Below are 16,800 nucleotides of genomic sequence, written 5' to 3' on the forward strand. Positions count from 1 at the left end.
TGTCACAGGAGACCGCTGACCTTGCTCGGGACTCTTGTGTGGCTCTATACATTATTCTAATTTCATTATTAGGCAAAGCACGCACTTTATGTCTTAAACGCTGGAGTTTGAGACCTGTTCGGTCCAGTCGGAATGATTGTATTTTACATCTGACCTTTAAGTGTGATGGTGAAATCGGTAACACTTTACAATAAGGTTCATTAGGTAACATTGATATATTAACTAACATAAACTAATAATGAGCAATACATTTGTTACAGGATTCATTAATATTTGTTAATGTTAGTTAATTAAAACACAGCTGTTCATTGTTTGTTCATGCTAGTTCACAGTGCATTAACTAATACAACCTTTGATTTTAATAACGTAATAGTAAATGTTGAAATTAATATTAACTAAGATTAATAAATGCTGTAGAAGTATTGTTCATTCTTAGTTCACTCAAAAAAATAAATGTTTGCCTCTTGTGCAATTTAATTAATTAAAATCGTGTTTTTTACGATTTTTAACATTTTGTTACAACTTAATTTAATTGTGTTCAATCAACCTAATATATTTAAAACTTAATTTAAAAAAAAGTCATGAATCATTTTTGTTGACAACTAACTGGGCAGTGGATCTGTAGTTCCCAGCATGCTTTGCAAGGAACTGCATTAGGAGGGTACATTTAGGGATTAAAGTGTTATTTTATATGTGTTTTTCAGTAAATGGAAAGATGTTGCTAATGTTAGTGTTTAATGTTCAGTTATGTTATAGAAACTTATGGGCTTTAAACCTCACACTTAGAACTACATATATTGATTGTTACTATGTAAAAAGTGGTTTTAATGGAATTGCACACAATTATTTCATTTTCATAGGAAGTAACTGTAGAGTCAAGTTAGATAATTATATTAAATATAAATGTAGTTAACATGACACAATTTTCTCTATTAGGAATGGCAAACCTTTAGGAAATGAACTTTTTTTTTTTTAGTAGTCTTGACTCAATTATTTTAAGTTCATACAACACGATTACAACAAATCATTTCAAACAAATTTAATTTTGTTGGAAAAATTTAATTTAATTTTGTAGAAAAGTTTTCCTTAATTTAATTAAGTTTGTTCAACAGCTTATTTTTTTGAGTGAACTAATGAACCTTATTGAAAAGTATTATCGTGAAATCACTGTACTGGGTAACCTCTCATGATATATTGCTTTTATAAAACATCACCACCAGCAATATAATTAACATTGGTTAATAATAATAATCACCATAATCATATTTGTTTTGATAAGTAATATAGTTATAAAGGCCTTTGTCCGAATCGGCATGACCTTTGTCTCCATCTGACAGGTATCCTGAAGTTTCACGAGGTGTATCTGGGTGAGGGCGCGTCGGAGGACTTCCAGGAGGCCGGTGGTGGCGTCATGCCCTCGTCTCTGGAGCAACACATCGCTAATGCCCGTGAAGCTCTGGGTGTGGACTCCTACTACAGCAGGTGAATGCATGTCATGTGTGGAAACTGAGCTGCACCATTCATCGGTAAAAGATCGAGATTGTGATTCAGACACCCACGCGATCTCTTTCCTAAATGGCAACGATGCAGCTGCGTCTTTTAAACCTTTGACTGAATCACAGCCAACATTCAGATCAGTGTTTGCTCTGCCGCTGATACAGAGAGAGCCGTTATCATGTATAGATATAAAACAGCTTCACGAACAGTCTTTTTAACCTCACAGTATAATTCAGAACTTCTACTAGCCCCCCAAAAAAAGAAAAACAATAAACCAGATTAACAGTGTTACAGGTATATATTATATAAAATTTGGATTTCATACATTAATTTCTTATTCAAACAAGATCCTGTCATCTCCTCCCTTCCTCAATTCTCATCACCAAAAATGTATTTTATGTTGGAAAATAACATAGTCTTTTCTGTTAACCCAATGCTTTTTACTCTTCACTATTGCTTCAATGCAAATGAACAAGCGCGCCGTTATTTGTTGCGTAGTGACGTGTGTGTATTCAAGTAAGCCAGATATGAGCAGATTCTGTGCAATACGCTGTATTTAAAGGGATACTTCACCTCTGGAAAGATGAATGTGTATTTAAAATGGGTCATTTATGTAGAAGAAATGTGAAATTAATTTTGAATTTGGAGCTTTCTGGACTGAGAAAAGCCAGAAAATGTATTTTTGGCTTATGTGGATAAAAGACAACAACTCCCAGAATGCACTTGCTTCGCTGCCCTAGGAGGCCACGCCTACCGGTAACAGAGCGCAGTAGTTAAACAACAAGTCTAGGCTACTAGTGAGTCTCCGTGATGAGTCTGGCCGGGATTTCGAGATCGCCCAAATTTTGAGATCGCCGGGATTTTGAGATCGCGTTCTACAGTCGCCATTCATCATGTTTACTGTGGCGAGCAGGACAAGTGAAGGCCGCGGGAGAACGGCGCGAGGCCGGTGGCGTGATTACTGATGAGCGACACCTGTGAGACGCACTGCTCTCGTATCTCTCACGGAGGAGGAGCGAGAATTTTCTTAGCAATTTTAAAACGCACATCAACCGATCACTTGTTTAGCGTTCATGTAAACACTACATTCAGATTCACCAATCGGTTAGATTGAAACAAAAGGTGTGCATGTAAACAATGAATGGCGACTGCAGAAAGCAAAAGCTGAATCCAGGACATTTTGTACGATCTCGACGGCCGGACATGTCCGGTAAAAAGAGGATGGTAACCCCTACTACTCAGCTTTCTCCACAGAACAAGAGCCTGCTAGCTTAGCTTCCAAAAAAGATGTCTGACACTATGTGTCCATTCTGTGAGTGAGATCCCAGCCTCTATGGGCGGGTTGAGAACATGCGGGACAGCCCCATACTGACTGCAGTCTTTAGCCTCTGGCCAAAATATCCTCCGATGACGCAAAATGACTATTTTTGCGTCGTCGGAGGATTTTTTCCAGACAAAAAATACATAAATCTCTCGTCTCAGGGGGATATAAGGGTGGAAAGCACGGTAATTCGAAAATACTACAGGTTTTCTACTAATACAAAGCTTAATGCTAAATCCTGAAGTATCCCTTTAATATATCATGATGACTTACGAGTTGAGGATTTGCGCTAAATCTGTGCAGATTTGGCTTACACGAACTTCCTAAATATAATCAGTAACACGCCAATTGGCTCGTGATTTGACAGCGTTACACACCACAGTTGATTTTCACCCGCATTTGGCGGGTTGACGGGTGTTAATTTCAAACCCTGATTGCTAGGTTAGTCTAAGTGGGCATCGCTAGGGTTTTCTGGATGCTTGTTAGGACGTTCCTAGATGGTTTTTAGGGTGCACTGGATGTTAGGGTGTTGCTGGGTAAGATTTAGGAATGTTTTTCCCAATAAAAGAGCATGTCCGACTCCAGTGCTCATGGCCGTTACACTGCAGCAGAATGCATCTGTGTGCATGTTAGTGTGAAAGTCTACAACCTCCTAAATATACCTTGATGGATGGATGGTTGGTTGGTGGCATCGAGCGCAGCAGGGATGAGTGTGCATGTGTGTGTGTTAATGCCCCGCAGGAACATCTCAGCGATGCTGTCATACGCCACAGCGGGGCTGGAGGCCACACCGCACTGATCTCTGGGAGTTATTCACCTCTCACACGGAGGCTTGGAGAGGAGTCGCTGCTGCAGAGTTGAGTGTACTCTGACATGTAATTAGGTGAAGACGCTGGCAGGTTTGGAGGAGCAGAATGCAGAGAAGGATGGCAGAACGTCAGAAGCTCTTGGTGTGAATTAAGCAGCAGCCTGAAACAAAGGCCATTATTGTACGCGCGTGGAAAGCTGCGTGTCTCTGGTGCCAGCGCATTAGTCACTAGAGGTGTGATGGCTTCTCCCAGCGAGCTCTGCGCTCATCCCTGCCCATTAAAAGATAATTTAGCGCTCGACTGAGGGGCTGCGAGCAATCTTTTCCACTTGGTTGGGTGCAATATGCCACCTTTGAAGACCCCATTCATTGTGCAGAGAGAAAGAGGCACGAACAGGATCTGTGATACCCGCGACCGTCTGCAATATGAGCGATTATGCTTCGTTTAGCGAGACCTCTTCCACCCTTTAGTTGAGACGGATCAGTGCGTTCCTCATGAGATTCATCAGAATAATTCTGTGATTAATGCACAATTTCAGCTGGATTGTTAATGTGACTAGTGTTTGTCCATGCAAAACTCAGCGGCATGAAGGGTGTTTGCCAGAATGTTGCTGTACAGTTGTATTTAATATGGTTAAGGGTTTGATCAATCATTAACACTCAGTAATAGTGATAATTGACCAAGTAAACGCCACTAATTAAGACATTACACTACAGTGTTTAGTCTTTTCCCAGGTCCATTTGAGTTTGTTTGTGTGGTTGATGTGAAGCTGTGGTTTGAGTTATGGTTCATAAAGCAATTCGGCCTAATTTGAGGAAATAATCCGCTGTTGATGATGTATAATTTGCATATTATAGTCTAATGCATTCTTATTGCTGCTTGTCTCAGCAGAAATGGCTTTCAAACGTGTCCGCCGCAGACAGTGTGTTCAAGTTTAGCTGGGAAACAGCTTCCACAGAGTTTTATTTGCCATTTTATTGCCAGACCAGAGAAAAAGAACTGTCAAGGCTACACACAACAACGAATAAACACACACTATAAAACACTGTTACTTTCATATATGAATATTGTACATTTTGCAGTTTTATTTCACTTTGTCCTGAGATCGATTATAAACAGTATACAGTATAACTCTGGAGGCGTAATCAAACTCAAACCTAGTGTGAACAACCTTTGTTAAAGGTGCATTGCGCAACATTTCATGTTAAAAATACCCGTTTTTTTAACCCATACATGCTTAAACAATTGCCTGATGGGCTGAATGAGCCCTTCTCTGATCACTGCGATTGCCTCTATAATCCTGTACAGTGAAATAAATAAGAGGGATTCGGGACGGGATTTGAGACTGGGCGTGACGTCATGCGCGTTCACGCTCCCCTGGCTATGTCTGGCAGGTTTGTGTATTCGCCGCCATTCTCCGGATCAGCGAAGACAACTCGAGCGACAAAACTTTAGTCAACTTTTCGACAAAAGTACAAGAAGAGACCGGCTTGTAGTTCATTCCAAACCCCAACGCAAACTCCACGTAAGATAAAGAAAAGAAAACTTTTGTCTTGTGCCACCAAAAGGGCCAAATTGGAGTCAGACAGGCGTCGGAATAAGACGAGAGTCAACATCGGGAAGGCTTTCAGCAAATGGAGAGATGTCCGGTCTGCTGTAGGGCTCAAACGGGATCCTCAGTTGGCTTTTTACAAAGTAATCACTTATATTGTTCATGAACGTGTTTCCATAATAATACAATCATAAGTGGATACAGTAAACACATAAAACAGTTCAACATGGAGATAGATGGAAACAAAAGCCGAAGTTTTCTACTACCCCCGTTTTCCCCTCACACATAAGTGTGTAATTTACTCAAATGCCTTTCCTTTCATATATTTAAAATGACTTGCAGATTTATAACTTTATTACCTCTGAAGACATTATGACTGTAAACAAAAGATTTGTGCGGCTGATGCTCGTTTGGTTATGAACAGCTCGTGCAAGCGTGCGTGTGCGTGTGGTCCATGAGCGTGCACATCTCTGGTTGCAGTTTCGCTTGTCGCCAGAGGGGGCATAGTTCTGCAAAAACTCAGAGACTTGCGCAATGCACCTTTAACCTACCGGATCAGGTTCACTTACTATTCATAGTTTTCAGTCACATGACTTGCACAGAGACCTGGAGAAAACACCCATAGACCTGCAGCACAGACCTGTTAGTTTTTCATCTGTTTCAAGCCACGAATATTCTTCCACAGATTCTGCAAGTAGAAATTCAGATTCAGATTCTACAAGTAGAAAAACAAAAAATATGTGAACAAAATGCGAGTTTTGGGCACTTGTGATCACTAAAGGTGCGTTCCTTTTGACAGGGTCCCTACGCAGTGTTCACTGCTCCCTACTCCCTGAACACGGTACATCAGTTGAAGTGGACTTCGCTGACAATAATCACTCATTTGGAATGCCCTGCAACGTGATCAGAGAAAGGCAACAACAGGCTCGCGCAGATTATGATATAACTTAATTCAATTTTGTAATTAACTTTCCTTTCTAATTTAAAATCATATAGGCCTATTCATACTTTGCAGTCACATGACTACCATGGATACCTGGCAGGCAACAAACGGGTATTTTCAACATAGAGTCCTGTAGTTCCAGGTCTTTCTAGTAGCTATCAAGTCGCTGCATTACTATGGACTAGGAATAGGATTAACTCCAAGGTAGCTAAATTGTGTAACGCAGACAAGGTTTTTTAAGATAATCGAGCAGTAATAATTCCTCCGTAAATAATATCTAGCTCTACTTTTGGGTCATCTCTGGTTCTCATTGAAAACCATAGATATCACAAACCTCAAAACAACCTATCACATACTTTTGTTGTTGTTATCAAAATACGACAGCTGTTACTGTGCGTTTACACCGCCACCGGCGAGAGCGTCAAAGTGCAAAGAAGTCACTCAAATCAATTCTGCCGCTCTCGCCAGCGGCAGGCGGTGTGAACGTACAGTTAGCCTCATAACACAAACAGCTGACTCGTCGAACCAGCTGGTGGTGTTGATTGACGAAACTACAGGGTAACTTAAAGACACGATTAATTACATGATCATACACCCATTGTATTCAAACAAATGTTGAAATTACCTTTGATGGAGTGATGGAATGATCACTGCACAGACGTGTATACTGTGAAGGTTGCTCATCTCATCTGGTTAGTGCAACCAATCGCACAACAACTATCTGGCATGTCATTTACATCTCGAAACACCAACTTTTGTATAAAAACTGGTGACGTCCTGGCAAGATCCTTGACTAGTTTACTGGGATTCGTAGCTGGAGAACAACGTTCTTGCCCGCCAGCCAGTACTTGTGACGTCACGTGCAAAGTGTGAATAGATACATTCATCACCCTAACCGTTCATAAATACTCTAGTTTGTATAATAATAACAATATTTATGAATACTCAATGCATACGTAAACTCAGAGCCGTTAGAAATTTTTATTTTAAATCTCTTCCAACGGCTCTGGTCTATGGTTGTTCCGACTGGTGACGCGGTGCACAATGACACTTGGGCTACGTTCACACTGCAGGCTGAAACGACCCAATTCCGATTTTTTTTGCCCCAATGCGACCTGTATCTGATCTTTTCATGACAGTCTGAACGACACAGATCCGATCTTTTCAAATGCGACCCAGGCCACTTGGGTATGTGGTCCAAATCCGATATGTATCCGATCTTTTGAAATGCGACTTCAATCTGAACGGCCAGGTCGCATGTATCCGACCCGCACGCCATTGATATGCGACAAACGTCATAATTCTGCGTTGAAGTAGGCGGGAATTGACCGTTGAGTACTCTTCTGCGCATACGGGTCACTTCTGGGTCATTTCACGTTCACACAGGAGATCACAAAAGGTCGCATTTAATTGGAAATGTGAACGGCCTTGCAAAAAAATCAAATTTTTTCCAAAAATCGGAATTGAGCATTAAGCCCCTGCAGTGTGAACGCAGCCTTGGTTGATTTTCACTCTCTACTGCCTGTGAAGTGATGTATCGATGTTCCCTTATTCCCTATGCCGTTTGCAGTGCGCTTCGAACTGAACATGTTCGTTCCCTTCGGATTGGAATCTCACTTAAGATGGCCTCTCACTTAAGATCTCACTTAATGTGAAGTCCACTTCCCAGTCCACTTACGGTCGAATGGAGCGCACCTTAAATATAGCGGGACAAATGCTTAACGTGAAAAACACTCAAAATTAAAAAGGACAAAGTCTTACAGACTAAAGTCTTTATTTTGTTTTCGGACTTTACTAGAATAGGTACTCTAATAAAATACTTTAATTTAATAGGTTTAGGTCCTTCCTAACATCCTTAGGTCCTGTTTTTACGAAGCCCCTCCTTCTGAAAAGCACACTGTGCTCTGATTGGTCGGCTGGATCAGTGTTTTGTGATTGGTCAAGCGCTTCGAGTGTGTTTGGGAAATGTCCCGCCCCTTACCATAACCACCAGTTTAACACACTACTAATAACTCAACCAGGCCCCGCCCCTTTATTCTGCGTATGAATTATGTAAATGAGGAAAATTGTGACGTGTTCGTTCCCGGAAGAAACTCAAGACTACAATGGAGGCGTTTCAGGGAGTTCAGAAACACTGACACTAATATAGAGAAGAACTTTGTAACTTTGCAGAGCTTTTTCATTCTCAAACAGCAACATTACACACTAAAGAAAGATGAACATGGGAAAAAAGCACAATAGGACCCTTTTAACGTCCAGTGATATTAACAGATCAAATTCAGCATACACCTTATTGATGATGCATATACTATATACAGCCGAGCCGATGAGCCCAGAATATGAACGCAACACGCTAAAAGGTTATTCAAGTATTCAATAAAAGGTTATACCAAATTCAATATACACCTTATTGACGATGCATATTATGTACAGGCAGGCAAATGAACCCAACAAGCAATTTCTCATTAAGCGTTTCACCATAGAAAGCCATTATAAAGAAAACGCTTAATGAGAAATTGCTTGTTGGGTTCATTTGCCTGCCTGTACATAATATGCATCGTCAATAAGGTGTATATTGAATTTGGTCTTTTAATATCCTAGTGCAAAACCTGGTAAAAATAACCGGCGGGCAGCAGAGGAAAGCCTTGTTTTGCCCTCCAGGTGAGCGTTCCCGTTCCTGTAAGGGTGTTAGGAAGGTTTTCCTTTCAGAGCATCCTCGCATATCTCTGCCTGACACATGTGGCCCACGGCGCTGTCTTCACATCCCAGCCATCTTCATTTCCAATGCACGCTTCCCACTTCCACTACAGCTCGGCACGCGGACGGGTCGCAGACGCAAACGCTCGCCCCACGACTGGGTCACTTTAAGCACAAGAGCAGAGCTCATTTTCCGGCTTCTTCTATGCTTTTCATTTCTAGTTGGCACCAAAACGAGATTATTCCCATCCTAGAGGAGTGTATCCTGACAAAGAATTAAATTAACATTTCAACAGGATTTGGGACGGCTTGCGTCTCGAGAGGGAGTGCGAACATGTTTGCGGAGATTAAGGACACGAAATGAGAGGAACGGAATAGTTTGGAAATCTAGGGGACACGATTACCAGACGTTTCCTTTCATTCTCAGAGCGAAGTGCTCAAGTAAACACGTGCTAATGAGCTATTCAGGGCATTCAAATCTCTTCATATCTGATAGTGTGTCCAAAATAATCAGCTGAGCATCTGCGTCGTGCATTAGGTACAAATGAAGCACGTTTAGTGTGTAATTGAGGTGAGGTGGATAAAACCTTATTAACCCAATAGAGGTATCCAAGTGTGTCGTCTCAGATGAGTCGGATTACTGAAGAGATCTGTTTTTTCATTAAAGCTAATCAGAGAAATTTGCTCACGCGTTCCTCAGACGCCGAGTAATTATCAGTGATTGTGTCTGCCGTTGTGCTCGAGTTGTTTGGTCGTTTATAACGTTGTTTCTGTTATTTTGTGTCGCATCTCAATGGATATCGGGAATGAAAAGTCAACAAACATGTGCATGTCTTGATATAAAACGAGTGTGTTTGATAAGCGGGGAGCGTTTCATCACTCGGATGTTGCGCTTTTGTAGCTGAGGAATTTAATTGAGTTAACAGTTATGTTTCAGAGAAATAAAAACTGACATAAAAGAGTCGGTAGGATTGATTCATATGATCTCAAACATGCATATGCTCATATATTGTTTGAATTGTATATTGTATTGAATTTCTTAAATCTGACATCTCCGCCTCTGAAATCTGATTGGTTGAACCATATTTGTAGCCATTGAGTGCCCACTTTTTCAGCAGCCTTGGTTCCGGTATATTTCACAATAATTGTTCCATGGGATTTTTTAAAAAGTCTTTGTTAAAGAGTAATAAACCATGAACCAAACGAACCAGCTACGAGGTGAATCACAACCTTACAAACCTTGATTTGAAGCATGACAGTACAAAACAGTATATTTTACGTTTATTGCAAAATATGCATATATATGCAAATGATTAAGTAGTTTGAGAGGAAAAAATTATGATCAATACATTGACATTTGTTTTTGCATTGCTTTAAAGGTGCTCTATGTAACTTTTAGCGGCCTCTAGTGGTGATGTTTCAGATTGCAACCAAATTTTACAAGAGCGCTCGTGCTCGAACTCATAGACAATACCGTCTATTACGCAAATATCTCGGCGAATACTTGATGGATTCGGCGAGCACCGAGCTCGTTGGGACCATCTAGTCGAGCTGAAAATAACCATATAAGTTCCATAGTTTTTGGTGGTGTTTTCGCGGAGATATTAACAGAAAACCATCGGGCGCGCTGCAAAATTGCGGACGCCGGTGACGTCACGATCTCAGAAGAAAATCGCTCGTATCTCTGGAACGCAAAGACCCAGAGAGCTCAAATTCGGGGGAGGAGGTCCCAGGGGAACCCTTGCCTGAACGCTAGAGTGGCGGGCCTCGGGGATGCCCCCTACCGGATCGCCGTTCGCTGGGACCCCCGATTTCGAACGGCTATAACTCGGGGAGCCGGGCGAGTTGGACCTCGGGGGTGGGCTCGTTCGAAAGGCCCCGTCCAGCACTACGAACGATTAGAGTCTTGGGAATATTGATCAAAGATTGACTGAGATATAAGCCGAAAAACGTGCACCTTTAACCGGACGTAACTCCCTGACCGTCTACAATAGACTGTATATAAGGAGAGAGGCTCGGGAGCGCGCATGCACGTCACATCCGTTGGATTTCGCGGTAAATCCGACCCGGAGACTTCACATAGAAATATGAATACTGGCCTTAAGAGGTAATAGCAAAACTTGACAAGTGGATCATTTTAATGTGTGATTACAACCCCTTCACACACAGGCAATAAAAAAAGGATTCATTTTTGTAGAAAAGTTACATAGAGCGCCTTTAACTCAAAAAAGTAGTTTTTTTTTAAATTGCTTAACTTTTTTCAATAAGTAATTTTAATGTAATTTAAGTTGAAATGACTTAAAAATTTAAGGCAGCAAATTTTTTTACAGTGTAATTGACCACATCATTTTGCAGCGCTTCATGTGAGTGTTCAGGTACTAAAGAGTTAGTTTTTGTGCGATTTTTCTGCAGAATTTTGGGTAATGTCATTTTTCACCAAGTATTCCACTGTTTAACACGAGTATTTAAAAAATTAGTTGAAAGAAAAAGCATACATCATCGATTAAGAACCTAGCGTACATTAGGTCTGTTTTTAATGCTTTGCATGTTATCATAAAACAAATATTAATTGATTAATAAAAATTAAACGGAACTGAATGGGATTTTTACTTTTGGAACTCTATTGTAACGTTTATGACCTGTTAATTCCATGATTGGCCAATCAGAATCAAGTATTCCATTGTTGTTGAATAAAGACCTATACTTGCCAGAAGTAATGTGGCAGATTGTTAGTTTTACTACATTCAATTATGTGTTGCTCTTTTTTCTTTTCAAAAAAGCAATAAGCCAAGTCCCTTTGCAGTGATTGTACCTTGTTTTGTGGTAAAATGTCTAATTGCTTGAATAAATGACATTGTGTTGGGTGTGTTTCAGAGCGTGTTCCAGCAGCGAGACTGAGAGCGAAGCTGGAGACCTTCTGGACCAGCAGTTTGAAGAACTCAACAATAAACTCAACTCAGTGACCGACCCGACCGGCTTCCTGAGGATGGTTTCCAGAAACAACCTCTTCAACAGGTCAGACACACACCAATCCTCACAGGAAGCGGCTCAGAAAACCTTTGAGCGCTTTTAAGAGCTTTCTGAGAGTATTTTAAGATGTTCTTTTTAGTATAACGAAAGTGAAGGAGGTCAAAATGACAAATAAACACCATTAAAGTTATATGATAGAAGTTATCTGAAGTTAAATGACAGATTTTTTTAGTAAGAGACCCAAATTTAACTGTTTTATTCACTGAAAATCTATCGGTTCATTGAAAAAATCCAAGTCAAAAGAATGATTCTTTTGATTTGAATGATTTGTTCACTGTTCTGGTTACTGGAAGTAAAGATTATCAGTGAATAACAAGTTAAATGTTGGTCAGATTGCTTGGCATGTGAGTTGTGTGGACTAATTTATGGTGTTATTTTTTTGTTTCTGAGTATTTTTCAAGACATAAATGAAGGTAAATTGCAGAGATGAGTCATGATATTGATTAGCTTGCCAGTAAAACATCTTAAAGGGGTCATGAACTGCATTATTGTATTGTTTTATAGTGTTTCCTGGGGTGCACTTATAATGTTATAGCCTAGAAATCTAGACGCACCCTAGCGGCAGCAAATGTAATTTTCCAACATCTCGATGTGGGTCAGGCTAATAATGTTAGTATGATTTTTACATCAAAAATGGTCATAATTGACAAATAAAAGGCATTTTTCCTACCCTGATTTTAGCCTCTGATTTGAACGCTCTGTTTGAAGGGGCGTGTCTGCTGTGAGACTTCAGTGTAAACATCCACTGCTGTGATTGGCTGACATCTTTGCATATGAAATAGCTAAGTATTACATGTGGAACTCTCTCGAAAGCACGTTTTTACTATTACGGCTCTCAAGGTTAATTAATCGTGAAAAGCATTATATTTAGATTGTGGCATGGAAGGTTGCAGTGATGACCAACAGACATGTTGAGCTCATGAATGCCGTGATCTCGTGATTGCAGCTTGATTTCTGCACAATAACGAATGCTTTCATCATAACAGTGCAAACACAATGTAAATAAGAGATTCGTTGATTATAACGGGAGTTTTGGTGTGAGTTGACAGCTCCAGCGATTGTAAAGGGAGTGTTCTTTGATCGCTTAATATATATAATTTCAGAAATCACTGGTCACAGATCAGGCATTATAATTAACACGGTCACTTGCATGTTGTGGCATTACGGTCAAGTCCATATTGTAAAAGTCTGTTTGGAAAGCCTGCGCCGAAATTGCAACTGATTTACCAAGGAATCCACAGTGAAATGTACCGAATACATAGCCTGGGAAAACCCAGACAACTTCCGGCAAATTTAGATTTGCTCTGAAAGTTAGTCTGGCAAAGAGCTCATTCAAGCCCATTTCCAATCCGCCAAAATCGCGGCACCAATCAGAAACGTTGGGGCGGGCTTTACTCGATGACGACAGCGCTGGGATTTTGAAGCAGATTTTGTAGCCTACATTACAAAGATGGATGCCGCCGTCGAACATCACTCGTTCGAATCAGCTATCGGGTCTGTTTTAAGCGATTTGAACGTTTCCCTTTAGTTAAAAACCGAGCAAAGAACAACACTCGGAGATGTTTCTCCGCCGCTCTGCATATGCCATCTCCTTCATCGCTCTGATTGGGTTTAGGTCTATCCGCGACGTCCGTTGGTGACGCCCCTCTGGAAATGATTTGTCTATGACGCTTTGCCAGACCATAACTCAGTTACAACTGAGAATGCTCTGGTTTTAACCAGGCTACTGAATACACATAAATAATGCTCAACTGAGACATTCACATTGTTGAAAATAAATAACCACATTCCTCGCATTAGGATCCTTTGGAAGGTAATGTTATTTGTAGTCCAGTGATCCTGTATTGCTCTTCACTCCTCATCATCTCACTAACACGTCAGTGGGCGGGGCCAAAGAAGCAGTTATGAAGTAGGCGTTGTTCTTCTGCAGAGGTCTTTCACCCGTCTGTCATAGATGGGCACGCTGTAGGACGAGTCGTTTGCTGGGCTTGGTTACAGTAAAACAAGGAAGTTTTCACTTTTGAAACTTATAGTATGATGACCTCTTAAAGGGATAGTTCACCCCAAAATGAAAACTCTGTCAGTAATTACTCTCCCTCATGTTGTTCAACCCCGTAAGACTTTTGTTCATCTTCGGAACACAAATTAAGATATTTGTGATTAAATCTGAGAGCTGGATCACTCCTCCATAAGCTTCTTAAGGCGAGACATGGCAGGCAAAAACATAGTTTTTTTTTCACTGGTCAATTTTGAGATTTTGGGCTATTTGTCTTCAATAACATCTCTTCTTTCATACTTATGGTGAAAAAATTTCCAAAATACACATTTAGGTCTTTATTTTACTACACTTTGTCTGTTTGCGTCTGTAGATTTCTCCTAAATTCAACAAAAAGTTGTCGTTCTAAATCAACATGCTGCTCTGCGATCGCGATCTGCACCCTGTCATCACACACACGTTGGAAAGCTCTCTCTCTCTTTCACATTGTTGTCGGATCCAAATATGGTCATTTCCTATTTATCAGCCACCAATCGTGAAAGTACAATGGGCATTTAACCCTAAAACCGAAATCTCATTGGCTGATGTCAATTTCTGACAACGTGATTCGTTCAGATGAATCACGTGACGTGCTCTGACATTTAGATGTGTGTTTTTGACTGTTTTTCTGTTCAGTTGAAGGCCATAAATGCTGTGTTTTAAGTTGTAATGTGATTTAGGTGGTTTGTATTGTTGTTGCTAATGATTTGATAAGATATTGTGTCTGTAAATAGTTGTTTCCACTAAAAAAGTATGAATTTTTACATTACAAATCTTTAAATGCTGTTTTCTCAAAATGAGTTTTTTGGCATTCTCCAGTAGAAACTTCTCAGCCTGTGTAGCACCTATGTACACCAAACTTTCCAGTTATACACTTAGCAGTATTCTGAAGATATTTTCAGAGGGATTTATTTATAAATCATTCCTGGCCTGATTTATGTGACATTTTAATAGAAAAAATATGGCGAGAATCGATTTTTTAAGGCTATGGACAATATATTTAGATTTCCTATGAAAGCATATATCCTGAAATCCCTCTGAAATTCTTTTTTCATCTTGTGTGTAAACAAAATGAAAAAATAATTTTGCACCTAGCTTTATCATATGTTCAGATCTATCTACCGAAAATGTGTGCAAAATTATGCATATTTAATGAGATAATGCCTAATTTGCATAATTAAACATAAAAATTTCAAAAACTTGTAATACATTTTTTTTATATACTTATGTAAGTAATCAACTGAGAAAGTTTCATGGTGATATCTATTATTTAAAAAATTTACCCTATTCACCTGTAGTGTCTCGCCTTAAGGGATTGAAACCTGCCAGCCCAGAAAAGCTATTAAAGACATCGTTAAAATAGTCCAAGTGTCTACAGCTGCTCAACCTTCAGTTTATCAAGCGAAGAGAATACTTTCTGTGCGCAAAAAAACAAACAAAAATAATGACTTTATTCAACTATTCATATCCTTCTCTGTGGGCCTCGAGTGAGTTCACGTAGTGTAACAGCGCAGCGCTTCTGGGTTGTACGTCACACGTAGGCTCACTATTGGCCGATGCTGGTCATGTGTGTGTGTGTGACGTACAACACAGAAGCGCTGCGCTGTTACACTACGTGAACTCACTCGAGGTTGAGCCACTGTCGTCACTCGGACTATTTTAACGATGTCTTTCATAACTTTTGGGCCGGCCAGTTTCGATCCCTTAAGAAGCCTATGGAGGAGTGATCCAGCTCTCAGATTTAATCAAAAATATCTTCATTTGTGTTCCGAAGATGAACGAAAGTCTTACGGGGTTGAACAACATGAGGGAGAGTAATTACTGACAGAGTTTACATTTTTGGGTGAACTAACCCTTTAAATGTCAAAACCGCAAGTAAAATTTGATTTCTCAGTTCATGACCCCTTTAATGTCTCTAAAAATCAATTGATATACTTAATATATTCTGGAATTGAATACTTGAGGTATTTATTTGCTGTGATTTGAGTGTTTACTTGTCTTTAATAATGCTTGACCTTTATATTAGTTAGGCTAGTTGTTTTTGCTATGGTATTTTTAAACCACAGGCTAAAGTTACTTGTGTTAGTGTTCTTTAGCCTGTGGATTTTTGTTCATGGTATTCAGGTACAATGAAAAGTTTTGCAATAAGACTGATATCTCCGTTTTTTTTATTTTACCTTATTGGAATCGAAATTAGGAATCGATAAGAATCGTAATCGTTAATCCAACCCTACTTGTGTACCATCATAAGACTTTTAAAACTTGTCATCTAGTTTTTTATATAACAAATAGGTTTCCTGTTCTAGATCTGGCATATGTTTATATTTAACCAAATACCCATTTGATGTTAATCTACAGGAAGAGAAACCACTCAAATAGTATTGAAAAAAAGCCCAATCAAACACCAAATCATTAAGCAATTAGTAAACATTTTTGCTCATAATGGATCTAAACTCTGCTGGAGGAGAAGAGCGACTCTGACGGGTGATAATTAAGGAGCCAGTTCGAATGATAGTTCAGCGTTCAGTCGAGTCCTGATTCATTACGAGAGAACGAAAGCTGGTTATTAGCAGTGAAAGAGGGGGAGGGAGGAAGACGACAGCGACGACAGGAACAGCGAGGGCAGGAGGAGAGGTTGTTAAAGACGGGGTCAGAGCGGTCATCATTAGAGCTTCGCTTCTCTGTGCCGTACATCTCTTTATATTCATTAAAACAAAGAGCACGATTCACTCCTCATCTGCCCTAATGAGCCTGTGCCGCTGTGTTAAACCAGCAAATGTTCACTCACAGTCTTGACTCGCTCTCAAACTTTCTTTGTTCTAAAGCAAGGAGAATTTTTGAGGAGTTTCCTGAACTTTTCTGTGTAGTGAAAGTGAATGAGGGCCAGGGGCTGTCAAACTCCAAAATGACAAAAAA

At 40.0% G+C, this 16,800-nt stretch overlaps 1 protein-coding gene across 3 annotated transcripts in view; it reads left to right on the plus strand.

Annotated features, from left to right (window-relative positions):
- ttc28 (tetratricopeptide repeat domain 28) overlaps window positions 1–16,800 on the plus strand; it is a 238,544-nt gene that overhangs the window by 199,025 nt on the left and 22,719 nt on the right. For all 3 annotated transcript variants that reach the window (XM_056263134.1, XM_056263135.1, XM_056263136.1), the window contains 2 exons: window positions 1,338–1,482; window positions 11,694–11,834. In XM_056263134.1, the coding sequence (XP_056119109.1) occupies window positions 1,338–1,482; window positions 11,694–11,834 (286 nt within the window). The remainder of the gene's footprint in view (window positions 1–1,337; window positions 1,483–11,693; window positions 11,835–16,800) is intronic.

The sequence above is a fragment of the Rhinichthys klamathensis genome, unplaced genomic scaffold (genome assembly GCF_029890125.1).
Source record: "Rhinichthys klamathensis goyatoka isolate OS25496 unplaced genomic scaffold, OSU_Roscu_1.1 h1tg000200l_1, whole genome shotgun sequence".
NCBI classification, from domain to species: Eukaryota; Metazoa; Chordata; class Actinopteri; order Cypriniformes; family Leuciscidae; genus Rhinichthys; species Rhinichthys klamathensis.